Source organism: Carassius carassius, chromosome 9 (assembly GCF_963082965.1).
Source record: "Carassius carassius chromosome 9, fCarCar2.1, whole genome shotgun sequence".
Taxonomy (NCBI): Eukaryota; Metazoa; Chordata; class Actinopteri; order Cypriniformes; family Cyprinidae; genus Carassius; species Carassius carassius.
Genome location: NC_081763.1, coordinates 29,095,139 through 29,109,458, shown reverse-complemented (window position 1 = coordinate 29,109,458; position 14,320 = coordinate 29,095,139). Strand labels below are relative to the sequence as shown.

At 41.2% G+C, this 14,320-nt stretch overlaps 1 protein-coding gene across 1 annotated transcript in view; it reads right to left on the bottom strand.

The window, feature by feature from the left end:
* The window catches only part of LOC132149742 (uncharacterized), a 34,909-nt gene extending 29,279 nt beyond the window's left edge, over positions 1 to 5,630 (bottom strand). The window contains exon 1 of the mRNA XM_059559148.1: positions 5,555 to 5,630. Coding sequence (XP_059415131.1) covers positions 5,555 to 5,630 — 76 coding nt within the window. The remainder of the gene's footprint in view (positions 1 to 5,554) is intronic.
* Between the last annotated feature and the right edge of the window lie 8,690 nt (positions 5,631 to 14,320).

Here is a 14,320-nt window from a genome sequence, read left to right as displayed (position 1 = left end):
GTATGTCAAAGGGACTTTGCTTATGTTGCTTTGATGTGTATGTGATGATTCTTGCTCACACAAACACAACAGATTCAACATACCTGCAAAATGTGAGAGAGTTAATATATATAATGAAACAACTGTGTTGGTTGCCTCTGTTTGCACAATGTAATTTAGTTTTTATCTGTATTATGGCACACCATTTTGAGTATGATTTGTTTATGATGGTTTGTGTTCTGGATAGTTGACTACCATGAAAGCACATATACCCTGATTTAATTTGTATACTTTTACATCTGCAAGATGTATTTTTATTTTGCACATTTATTGTTTGCTCATCTGCAATAGGTCTCTTAGACATTTCATACAGATGTTAAATTGATGTTTAGAAAATGTCTCTAAGATGTTTATGATTTAGAATGTATGTAAATCTGCTTTTTCTAAAACATTTATCAAATGTTTTTTCACAGCGGATACTTCCCAGGATCAAGTGCTCAGACTTCTTAAATATTTACCTATGCAGTCTGGGTAATAACATTCTTTAATAGTCATATTTTTAAATAAATAGGTTTTTATACAAAAAAGAAAACTGTAATGAAGTGACATGGGAAAAATGCATGGTCATGACTGCTGTGTGTGGGGGGGGGGGGGTTGAGGGAAGAGGGGGTTGAGTTAAATAATTGTTGCACCTGACCATTGATGAGCATGAGAGAAGGAGAGATCACGATAAAAAGAGAGGCACAGCGAAGCGAGCGGGGCTCTGGGAAGCAGTGTGTTTGCTAAACGCCGAGCTGCATTCAAGGTTGGGGGGTGGGTGCCGCTAGCATGCTGTTTAGGGCTGCCGGCAGCGAAGATAGCTTAGCGGGCTTACCTGTAAGGCCAGGTATAGGAGTGCGTTGGGCGGTGTGGCTTCTCAGAAAAGGGGTGCTCCTTTTCCGCTATAGTCGGAAGCCTCGCAAGCGCTGGACTGGTGTCTGCTTTCTCCCCTCTACCTGTCATGATTCTGCCTTCATGTCCTGATTTTTCTCTAGTCTTGAGGCAGGATCATGACAGGCCCGTGTTTAGTGTACAAGCACATGGCCTTGTCTTTGGGCCATGTGCTTGTGTTGTCTCGTTTCCTTGCCCCGCCCCCTTGTTACCCTAGTTTTGTCATTATTGATTTACCTGTGCCACCTGTTATGTCATTATTAGTCTCCCTATTTATATCCCCTTATGTTCACTGTCTTGTGCTGTTCATTGTTTCATTGCTACACATTGTCTCACCTTGAAGAGTAGTTGTATTTCCCATGAGTGTTTACCTGTAGTCAGAGTCCCTGTGTTAAGAGTCTTTTGTTTACTGTATGTTTCTAGTATTGTTAAATCATCTTGTCTTTGCCCTAGTCATTGTTTTCCCCCTCGTGGGTTTTGTTTTCCCCTTTTGTCCTCATTAAACCCTGTGTATTGTGCATCCTGTATGCGATTGAGTTCATCCCAACCCTCCACATGACACTACCAACCAGCGCCAAAGCTTAGACCCCGGGGGAGGGTCACGCATCCCGGCAGAGTTAAGTTTTTAACTTTTTGTTGTGTGTGTGTGTGTGTGCAATTTTAAATCTAGCAGGATAGCCATTTCATGATGGGGTGGGAGGGTTATGATGAACTGAACTCTTTGTGGCAGTCTGATGGCGTCTTGGGTGTTAAGGTCACGTGCTGTGTGTACGTGTGCAATGTCCTGCGGGGGTGATATGTGTTTCATGGCTTTTGCCTATTTATTGTATGTGCTGTGACGGTAGGAGTACATGACAGACACAGAGGGCGTGGCGTCAGGCCTCGGAGAGGCTTTTATTAACAGAAAATCAAATAAAACAGGGGATAAAGGTGGCCAAAGGGGAAAAGTTTGTGTAGGTCGGGCAGTGTTCATGGAGGAAGGGTCCAGGTAAGGGGCGGAATCCGGCGGCCGCAGGCGCTCCCCTCTTCGGTCCGGGGCGCGAGGGGCGGCGGCTTCCTCTAGTGGCCGAATCACTCTCGTTGGCCTCGGCGCTGGCAGGGAATGGACGGCCCGGCATCCTGGCCCATCAGCCGTGTAAACTGGTGCGGTTCCCATCCGGATCGCAGGTCCGGCAGCTCACGTCTCTGCTGGCTTGGGAGTCCCTCAATGCACGGGGAAGACACTGGTCACCCGAGGAGAGGCGTGTTGGGCTTTTAAACAGCGGCGGTGATGAGGCTCCATTTCCTTCAGGTGTGCCCCATCACACGCCGCCAGCCCTGACTCATCCAGCGCCCCTCCTCTCACACACCCACTCCAGTCGGGAGCCTGGTGAAGAGTGGCGATTTAGGACGGGGTGCCAGTGACAATCAGGGAGGAGGCAGCTGACTCGTCAGTGCGCTAGTTTTTTTATGGTTTAGTTATTGTGGTTCTCTGTGTAGCATGTTCCATGGTGGTGTTGTTCGCCCAGATTGCTTAACATTAGTGCTTGGGACTTCCAGAACCTGACCCAGTCTGACATGTTTGGTAACTGCTTGAAGTATATATAATAAAGAGACATTCTTGTCTACATCTGCTCCAGCGGTGAAACAATGGCGGACTAATGACAGCTCCAGTCTGTACTGAAACGCTACTGTCAATCAAAGTATCATTTGAAGGGCCTTTCTTTGTGAAGTTACACAGACAGGCTTCTGAGATCGGCTCGATTTGAGAAAAGGGTAAAGATTTTAGTAGATAAAAAAAAAAATCTTTTCTCAAATCAGTGCTTTGAGAGGTTAGTCATGCATCAAAACCAAAACCACATCAAAACCAGCCTCCCGAACACACTCGATCCGCTCCAGTTTGCATACCATCCAAATCCACTCTGACAATGCAATTTCCTCCACCCTCCACCCGGCTCTTACCCACCTAGACTATAAAGTCTCGGGCCAGCAATACCACGACTTAGGGCTGTGCAAAAAATCGAATGCGATTTTCATGCACATCTCATCAGTAAAGATGCTCCTGTAATTAGAAGTATATCTCCAGCACGTGCATTTAGATCAGGGTTGCCAGGTTTTCACAACAAATACTGCCCAGTTGCTTCTTAAAACTAGTCCAAAACTAGCCCAATCGCGTTTCCGGGAGGTTCCCGATAAAAATTGAACCCCTTCCCGGGGTTAAAATATAAATTTTTTGTAAGGGTTGCCCTGGTAAAATTCGCATTTTAGGGGCTAAATATCACATTATTGGTATTGGGGTTGCTTCAAACCGCGGACATGAAAAACAACCGCAGCCTTGGCAACACTGGTTCAGGTGGAGCGGCAGTTACTACACAGAGCCATAGTCTTACGACAACTAACACAAAATCGTTTTCAAAATCGACAAAGAATCACCTGCGATTTTAACATCGAGTTTGTGTAGATTGTCAGTGAATTACGGCTCGGTGTAGTAAATGCCAACCAGTGTTGCCAAGTCTGTGGTTGTTTTTCATGTCAGCGGGTCAAAGCGACCCCAATACAAATAACATGATATTTAGCCCCTATAATGCGAATTTTACCAAGGCAAGCCTGCTAAAAAACGTATATTTTACCCCGGGAAGCAATGTTTTGTCGGGGAACCTTCTGAAAGCGCGATTGGGCTAGTTTTGTACTAGTTTGGAGAAGCAACTGGGCAGGATTTGTTTTGAAAACCTGGCAACTCAGATCTGACCGCACATGCTGGGGATATACTTCTAATTACAGGAGCGTCTTGACTGATGAGATGTGCATGAAAATTGCATTAGATTTTTTGCACAGCCCTACCACGACTGAAGTGCCCTTGAGCAAGGCACCGAACCCCCAACTGTTCCCCTGGCGCCGTAGCATAAATGGCTGCCCACTGCTCCGGGTGTTTGTTCATGGTGTGTGTGTGCGTTCACTGCTGTGTATGTGCACTTTGGATGGGTTAAATGCAGAGAACGAATTCTGAGTATGGGTCACCATACTTAGCTCCATGTCACGTCATAGGTCTTCTACATTCTTGCCTGAAATACTTTTAAAATTACATTCCATTACACAATAACGGTAATATTTCGAAAATGATCCGAATAAATTGTGGTTGAAATCATAATGCCGCTTGAACTCAACCAATCAGCATGTTTAGCGCCCAAGTCCCAACCCTGAAAGTTCCAGAACTTTTCAAAAGTACTACCTCGCTGGCAGGGACTTTCTGAGGGACATTTTTTTTTTTACCCGGAACTTTATTTAGTTCCTGGTTCCTGCGGTGGAAACACACTGAGTACCAGCCCAAAGTCCCTAGTTCCTGGGTAAAGTTCCTGCGGTGGAAACGTGGCTATAGTGAACCAAACTGATAGACCCTTTTGAAGGCTCAGGAAACCTGATTTGCATGTAACCATATTCTAAATTGTTGAGATCGTGAATTGGTGGGTTTTTGTTAAATGTGAGCCAAAATCATCAAAATTAAAAGAACCAAAGACTTAAACTACTTCAGTCTGTGTACATTCAATTTATTTAACAGACAAGTTTCACAATTTGAGTTGAATTACTGAAATAAATGACCTTTTCCAGAACATTCTAATTTATTGTGATGCGCCTGTTTATTCATATTCAAAATCTGTCAGTACTTTAGTTGTGTATAGATTCAGTGTTTATGTGAAGCATTCGTATAGTCTGTATTTTTTAGCTTGTGCGTAGGTAAACATTTAGTAGTATATAGTATAATATAGTATATTTATAGTCAAAACATATCATTAGGTTTGTTGTTTATAGGTTGATACGGTTTTACTTTTTTTGTTATGTCTGTATTTATGTAGCACCATGGTCTGTGAGGCACGACATTTCGTTCCACTGTATGTCCACACATGTAGTGGAATGACAAATAAAGCTCAACTTGAACTTGATAATTCATAGGGTGGTTGTGTACACACGCTGCCAACACACGTTTCAGTTCAAACTACTGGAAAAAGTACATGTATCACCTGATGACCCCATTCATTTTAATTACTTTGAATAATTTAATTATATTTGTGCACACATACCAGACATTAGGGGTGTGACGAGATCTCTTGGCGAGAACATGGCCCTGACCTTTCAGATATATTTGCATTTAGTCAAGTCGTCACCTTTATTTATATAGCGCTTTAAACAAAATACATTGCTTCAAAGCAACTGAACAACATTCATTAGGAAAACAGTGTGTGAATAATGCAAAATGACAGTTCAAGGCAGTTCATCATTGAATTCAGTGATGTCATCTCTGTTCAGTATAAATAGTGTCTGTGAATTCATTTGCAATCAAATCAACGATATCATTGTAGATGAAGTGACCCCAACTTGTCACAGTTCATGGGTCAGTGCGCTCATCTTGCATCTCTGTCTGATTTTGTGCGTCTGTTTACTAGCAGCAGCTGCGTTAATGAGCAACAGCTGCAGCCTATTTGCGCTGCCTTTAAGTTTGGCTGGTTTCCTATTCGTGTTGTTGGTTCGTTGATTCTCATCTGTCTTTCTAGTGTAGTTGTGCTCCTGTCCCTCCAGTTGGGATTCTCTGGACCTTATTCCTCGCCCGCCTAGGATTTCTGCGCTGGGCTTGAGTTACTGCAGCTTGAGCGATCTGGACCTTATTCCTCACCCTCATAGGATTCCTGCGCTGGGTTTGAGTTACTGCTGCTTGAGTGGTCTGGACGTGATTCATCTGGGGTTGCCATCGTCTTCCTACAATCTCATTGCTGACTGTCAGAATTACCAATAAACCATTTTTACCTCCCACTTTGATCTCGCGACTTGACCATTGTGACACAACTAAGCAAGCCAGAGGCGAAAGCGGCAAGGAACTAAAACTCCATCGGTGACAGAATGGAGAAAAAAAACTTGGGAGAAACCAGGCTCAATCGGGGGGTCAGTTCTCCTCTGACCAGACAAAACCAGCAGTTCAAATCCAGGATGCAGCAAAGTCAGATTGTGCAGAAGAATCATCTGTTTCCTGTGGTCTTGTCCTGGTGGTCATCTGAGACAAGGTCTGTACAAGGGATCTGTATCTGGGGCTCTAGTTGTCCTGATCTCTGCTGTTTTTCAGGGCTGTAGATGTCCTTTCCAGGTGCCGATCCACCATCTGGTCTGGATACGTACTGGATCCAGGTGACTGCAGTGACCCTCTGATCTGGATACAGACTGGATCTGGCGGCTACGGTGACCTCGGAATAAGAGAAAAACAGACTAATATTAGCGTAGATGCCATTCTTCTAATGATGTAGTAAGTACATCGGTTGTTATGGGAAGTGTTCCCTGTTCTGGTTTACCTAATTAATGCAACCTAAAAATCCTTTAACGGATTTGGATATTAAAAGCATATTAGTACGTTATGTGTAAACCAGGTTAAAGAGATGGTTCTTTAATCTAGATTTAAACTGCAAGAGTGTGTCTGCCTCCAGAACAATGTTAGGTAGGTTATTCCAGAGTTTAGGTGCCAAATAGGAAAAGGATCTGCCGACCGCAGTTGATTTTTATATTCTAGGTATTATCAAATTGCCTGAGTTTTGAGAACGCAGCGGACGTGGAAGATTATAATGTAAAAAGGAGCTCATTCAAATACTGAGGTGCTAAACCATTCAGGGCTTTTTAAGTAATAAGCAATATATTAAAATCTATACGATGTTTGATAGGGAGCCAGTGCAGTGTTGACAGGACCGGGCTAATATGGCCTTACTTCCTGGTTCTAGTAAGAACTCTTGCTGCTGCATTTTAGTTTAGCTGTAGTTTGTTTGCTAATTGTGCTGAACAACCACCCAATAAAGCATTACAATAAACTAACCTTGAGGTCATAAATGCATGGATTAACATTTCTGCATTTGACATTGAGAGCATAGGCCGTAATTTAGATATATTTTTTAGATGGAAAAATGCAGTTTTACAAATGCTAGTAACGTGGCTTTGTGAGGAAAGATTGCTATCAAATAGCACACCTACGTTCCTAACTGATGACGAAGAATTGACAGAGCAGCCATCAAGTCTTAGACAGTGTTCTATATTAATACATGCAGAGTTTTAGCTCCTATAATTAACACCTCTGTTTTTTCAGAATTTAGCAGTAAGAAATTACTTGTCATCCAGTTTTTTATATCGACAATGCATTCCATTAGTTTTTCGAAATTGTTGTGTTTCACTGGGCCGTGAAGAAATATAGAGCATCAATATAACAGTTAAAGCTAACACCATTTTTCCTAATGGTATCTCCCAAGGGTAACGTGAAGAGTAGCGGCCTTAGTACTGAACCTTGAGGTACTCCATACTGCACTTGTGATCGATATGATACCTCTTCATTCACTGCTACGAATTGAAGGCGGTCATATAAGTATGATTTAAACCATGCTAATGCACTTTCATTAATGCCAACAAAGTGGTCTAGTCTATGCAAAAGAGTGTTGTGATCAATAGTGTCAAATGCAGCACTAAGATCCAATAAAACTAATAGAGAGATACAACCACGATCAGATGATAAGAGCAGGTCATTTGTAACTCTAAGGAGAGCAGTGTCAGTACTATGATACAGTGTAAATCCTGACTGGAAATCATCACAGATACCATTTTTCTCTAAGAAGGAATATAATTGTGAGGATACCACCTTTTCTAGTATCTTGGACTGAAAAGGGAGATTCGAGATTGGTCTGTAATTAACTAGTTCTTTGGGGTCAAGTTGTGGTTTTTTGATGAGAGGCTTAATAACAGCCAGAAGGTTTTGGGGACATATCCTAATGACAATGAAGAATTAATAATAACAGAATAGGGTCTATGACTTCTTGAAGCACCTCTTTAAGGAGCTTAGATGGTACAGGGTCTGACATGTTGTTGGTTTAAATGATTTAACAAGTTTATACAATTCTTACTCTCCTATAGTAGAGAATGAGTGGAACTGTTCCTCAGGGGGTCTATAGTGCATTGTCTGAAGCAAAACTGTAGCTGACGGCTGAATGGTTACAAATCTATCTCTAATAGTATCGATTTTAGAAGTGAAGTAGTTCATAAAGTCATTACTGCTGTGATGTTGGGAAATGTCAACACTTATGAGACTTTATTTTTAATAAATTAATTAAACCACTGAATTGAATAAATACCTGGGTTTATGTTTGTTTTCTTCTAAAAGAGAAGAAAAGTATCAGATTTAGCAGTTTTTAATGCTTTTCTGTAGGATAGGTTACTTTCCCGCCAAGCAATGTGAAATACCTCTAGTTTTGTTTTCCTCCAGCTGCGCTCCATTTTTTGGGCTGCTCTCTTTAGGATGCGAGTATGCTCATTATACCATGGTGTCAGACTGGTTTCCTTAACCTTCCTTAAGCGTAAAGGAGCAACTAAAATGCTAGAAAAGAAAGAGTCCATAGTGACTAAAATGCTAGAAAAGAGAGAGTCCATAGTTTTGTTACATCATCAAGTTGTTCTGAGGTTTTGGATATGCTAAGGAATTTGGATACATTAGAAGGATAACTTAAAAAGCAGTCTTTTGTGGTAGAAGTGATGGTTCTAGCATACTTTTAAAAAGAAGTAGAATTTACAATTTTGGCTATATGAAGTTTGCACAAAACTAAATGATCTGAGATATCATCACTTGGCTGCATAATTTCAACACTATCAGTATCAACTCCATGTGACCGTATTAAATCTAGAGTATGATTTCGACAATGAGTAGGTCCTGAAACGTGTTGTCTAACCCCAATAGAGTTCAGAATGTCTATAAATGCTGATCTCAATGCATCTTTTTCATTATCAACATGGATATTAAAATCACCAACTATTAAAACTTTATCTGCAGCCAGAACTAACTCGGATGTAAAATCACCAAACTCTTTAATAAAGTCTGGTGCCCTGGTGTAGAGCTTAGATCGGGCCCAACAAATCGTTATAACCAGAGGCGACGCCAGATTTTTTTAATTTATTTTTTTACCGCAGGTGCTGCTGTGCTAGATCATTTAGGCTACGGGAATGAGTGATGAGAGAATGAGTAATACTGTTCCTCAGGGGGTCTATAGTGCACTGTCTGAAGCAAAACTGTAGCTGACGGCTGAATGGTTACAAATGTATCTCTAATAGTATCAATTTTAGAAGTGAAGTAGTTCATAAAGTCATTACTGCTGTGATGTTGGGAAATGTCAACACTTATGAGACTTTATTTTTCGTTAATTAAACCACTGAATTGAATAAATACCTGGGTTTATGTTTGTTTTCTTCTAAAAGAGAAGAAAAGTATCAGATTTAGCCGTTTTTAATGCTTTTCTGTAGGATAGGTTACTTTTTTAATATGTGGGAAGCTGCGCAGTTATATATATATGCGTGCCGAATTTAATGCACGAGACAAAGCCAACACATATGTTGTCACTCCCCATGACTAGTTTAAAATGTTTCCATACCTCCGATTTTCCTCCAAACTGACCCTGTAATCATACAAAGTTAATTCTCCTGTTTTAATTTTTTTCTTTGCTTCTTCAAGCTCCATGTTGCACTTATTCTACTGAATAGTACAGCACGCACAGCAGGTGTGATGCGTCACGCATGCGAGGCTGCGAGTGGACGAGACGCTGCGCATGACACGTGACGTGCTTTATCAAGGGCCCGACCTGGCCCGAGGACGGTGGCCCGGGCTCAGAGAATCTAAGCTCTACCCTGGTGGCCTGTATACAGTAGCCAGTACAAAACATCACAGGATTCAAGATTCAAAATTTTTATTCGTCACATACAAAATTATATATAGCATATATAACCAGCAGTGAAATGTGAGTCAGGTCCGCTCCATGGACAGTGCAAATATTAAAGAAAACAACACAGATGAAAATATACATAAATATAGCCATGTAAGAATGAAATTAAAAGTAAACAATAAAAATATAAGAATAAAATGTAAAAAAGATGCATATTGTAGAATTAAATATAGAACACAAAATAATGTGCATGAAAGTAAACTGTAGTCTTAAATATTAAGATACACAGGAATGTACAAGAAGCAAATGTGCAAACAGGGTGACACTGTCAGTATGTCTATGTGAGGTAGTAAATGATGAATATCTTACTAATAAAGTGTACATTAAGTGGAGGCATGAGGATGTTAAGAGGCTGGTTTTGAGTTTAGGAGCCTGATGGCCTGGGGGAAGAAACTCCTCCTGAGTCTCTCGGTTTTTGCCATCAGGCTACGGAAGTGCTTACCAGATGGCAGCAAAGGGAAAAGATGGTTACTGGGGTGGGTGGAGTCTTTGATGATTTTAGCAGCTCTACTTCTGCAGTGTTTGAGGTAGATGTCCTGCAGAGAGGGGAGAACAGACCCTGAAATGCGCTCAGCTAAGCGCACAACTCTCTGCAGGGCTTTGCAGTCTTGACTGGAGCTGTTCCCATACCACACTGAGATACACTGAGTCAATACACTTTCTATAGCTCCAGTATAGAAATTTTTCAGGATTGCTGGTGAGACCCTGAATTTCCTCAGTTGTCGCAGATGGTACAGTCTTTGCCTGGCTTTATTAACCTGTGTTTGAATGTGAGTAGTCCAAGTCAGGTCCTCGGAGATGTTTACACCAAGGTACTTGAAGCTGCTCACCCTCTCCACAGGGGTCCCGCTGATCATAAGAGGTGTATAGGGCTGCTGCTGTCTCTTCCTGAAGTCCACAATCAGTTTTTTTGGTTTTGCTCACATTCAGAGAGAGACAGTTGTCCTGGCACCATGATGTTAATTTCTCTACCTCATCCAAGTATGCAGTCTCATTATTGTTGTGAATGAGGCCCAGAACCACAGTATCATCAGCAAATTTGATTATACATGTGGAGCTGTGCAAAGACACGCAGTCATGTGTGTAGTGAGAGTAGAGCAGGGGACTCAGGACACAGCCCTGCGGGGCTCCTATGTTCAGGGTGATGGAGCTGGAGATGTACTGGCCTAGTTTCACCACTTGAGGTCTGCCGGTGAGGAACTCAAGAATCCAGTTGCAGAGTGAAGAATTCAGGCAGAGGTCTATGAGTTTAGAAGCTAGCTTTAAGGGGACTATATAATTGAAAGCTGAGCTACAGTCAATAAATAGCAGCCTTACGTAGTTCCTGTTATTGCTGTCAATGTGTGTGAGAGAAGAGTACAGGATGTGAGAGATGGCATCATCTGTGGTTCTGTTTGGGCGATAGCCAAACTGAAGAGGGTCCAAAGTATCCGGGATGGAGGAGCAGATGATATTTTTAACCAGTCCCTCAAAGACCTTCATGACTATTGATGTGAGGGCAACTAGACGATAGTCATTCAGACAAGAGGGTTTATTGTTCTTAGGCACAGGGATTATGACAGATTTTTTGAATGAGGTGGGAACCACCGATGTAGCAAGAGACTCATTAAAAATGGATGTAAACAAACCAGCGAGCTGATCAGCGCAGGACCGCAGAACACGGCCAGAAATCCTATCAGGTCCGGCTGCTTTCCTTACATTCACTCGCTTTAGTGCCCTCCGAACCTCATCCTCCGACACGATGATCGCATGATGATCGCTGATCTGACTGCTGCTTCCTGACGCGCTGAGCTGCAGACTCGCACTGCTTAGATTGTTTTCAAAGCGGGCGTAGAAAGTGTTTAGCTCGTCAGCCAGCGATGGATCTGCTCTTACCTATGCAGAGGATTTATTTCAAAAGGCACAAATGGTGCTTAGTCCTTGCCACATGTGTCGGGAGTCATTTAGCTGGAAATGTGACTCTATGCGTTCCATGTATGTGTGTTTTGCGGCTCTTACTGCGCGTCGGAGAGCATAGCATGATGCTTTGTACTTGCTCATGTTTCCCGACAGAAGACCGGAGTTGTAAGCAGCAGTGCGTTTTTTTACTGCTGCATGGATTGATCTGTCCACCCACGGTTTCTGATTTGAGAATGTCCCTATAGTTATTGTATCCGTAGCTTGTTCGGCTAGCATGTTTACAAAGCTTAACGTAAACATTTGACTGTGGTGGCTGGTGTCTCTATATTCATGTTCCGTACAATAGAATTGCCAATAACTAGAGCACATTCATCAGGTTTCTCAGTGAGTGTATCACTGAGTGGGGAGAACCTGTTTAATGTTTTGATCGGAACAGAAGAGCGGTGTTTTGACCCACGACTATGCTGCCTCACTGTCATCCAGTTGCCCTGCTGCAGGGGCTCTGTTACCGGAACCGAACAATGTACAGGAATCCCTGAGCTACACGCATCCAAAGCCGTATCTAGAGCCCTAACATTCTTACTGTCCTAAAGTTTGGATGCGTGTCTCTAATTCTGAAATCTTCTCTGTCAGCCTAACTATTTCCCTGCATTTATCACCCCTGATGAACCCTTCATCAGTGACAGAGATAGATAAACTGTACATGTGGCAAGAGGTGCAAATAACAATAGCAGGAGAAGCCATTACTCACCGTGCTTGATGAAATATTCTTACCATAGTTGTTTAATGAACTTGTGAAAAACTGGAGTGAGAGAGAGCATTACACTGGCTCATTCACCAGTAGTGGTATGTAAGATATTTTATGTTCACATCATGCAAGTGGCCAGATGATAACAAGAAAAATTACACAGCGGAGTCTTTATCCAGTGAGAAAAATACAGAACATGGAATAACACGGAATGTCTCAGAATTTGTCAAATTTTGAATGAATTAATCAAAAGTAGGTCATTAGACTTAAATCAAACCACAATATGGACAAGTATCTGTAAATATAAAGCAATAAAAGTCGATTTAAATATGATTTCTGCATGTTCTGCCTGTCTCTATTAATGAATGGCACTGACATGTGGTTTCAGCATCTGCTGTCTCACTAAATGAGGACATAAACACATGATCATCTCCAGAACTGCTCTGAAAGTCACTTCATGAGCATTTTACCATTTGATTTGAGTAAAACTAGCATCATATCTCATACACAGAACTGTAAAGTTATTCACGGCAACCCGACAAAAAAGTCTGGTTTGATTTGAGGACATTGTGCATTCTAGTGAAAAACAGTTATAGGCCCATAGCCTATTACTGCTAATAATACAACTAAAATGAAACAAACGCTATTTTTAAGGAATAATCACACAACATTTCTTCCATGTTTGGATATTAATAGTAAATCCACTGTTTGCAAAAAAATAAACTTGTTTAATTTTCAGTAATTAAAAGACAATTGAAAAAATAAAATGTATGTTTTATACCTTTACTTTATAACCTGAAATGTTTAAATACACAACAAAAATCATAAGGCTACTTAATAAAAAATAAAAATAAAATAAAGGAGAAGAATGGAATAAAATTATAATTTTTTTCTTTTGCATTTTGTGTTTTTCAGTTGAATAAAATACAATTTTTCCCTATATATTTAATCACTGCGGATTTCTTTTAAAAAGTAAAAAAATCTTGTCTCGTCTCATTCTCGTGAACCCAGTCTCTTGTCTCATTCTCTTGAACCCAGACTCTTGTCTTGTCTCATGGGATAAGTGTCTCGTCACACCCCTACAAAAGACTGTAATACTCTGAAAACAGAAAATATTTTCGGAAGAATTGATGGATGACTGCATCTATGAGCCTATCCATATTTATTTTATTTATTTATCCATATTTATTGTCATGGCAATAACATTTAGGGAACTTAAAAGTCAACAGTCTAATCACAAGCAGAAGAATAATGATACACTGTTATGTTCACACTGTCAGTTTTTGGGACTGACAACCACATTTGCTTACAGTTGTCAGTCTCGAGATGTCACATTGACTTCAGTAGCTTCTCGGATACTGTCTGTATGAATGTGCAATGGGAATCAAGCCTGTATTCCTTACTAGTTACCATAGTGACAGTGACCAAAGTAATATAAAATATGGCAAAGCCCATAAAATGGAAAGACGTATCACTTTCTGAAATGACAAGAGTCCAATCGAGCCATAAGTTAATATGTCAAATCTTCATTAACTGACAGCAGCTTTTAAATTTGGGTGGGGAGCATTTAAATTGAGCTCAAAACACAAAACTGATGGGAGCGCCTCCAGTGGAGACTAGATCTAAACATTCAGATTACACACAGCTCAGAATGTGGTTGTGAGTCCTAAAAATGTATGGGTCTGAGTTTGGTTACAGAATGCGGTTATCACAACTCTAAATAACCATACTGTGTGTGAACATAACTGTATTAAGGACTCAAATGCAGGGTTGACAACCGTAGTCTGCTGCTGTGTGAACGTGGCCTAAATGTGAAGTACTAGTACTCTACTTAAGATTGGGTGACCATGCATCCTCTTTTTCCCTGACTTTTCTAAAAAATGTGTCCGGCTGGGATTTCTAAATTGCCCAAAATGTCTGGGATTCTGCTTTTGCTTTCTGCAGTCCCCATTCATTGTGTGTGTTTTGTATTACAGCCCTGCACAGGACTGTTTTCTTAATCTCA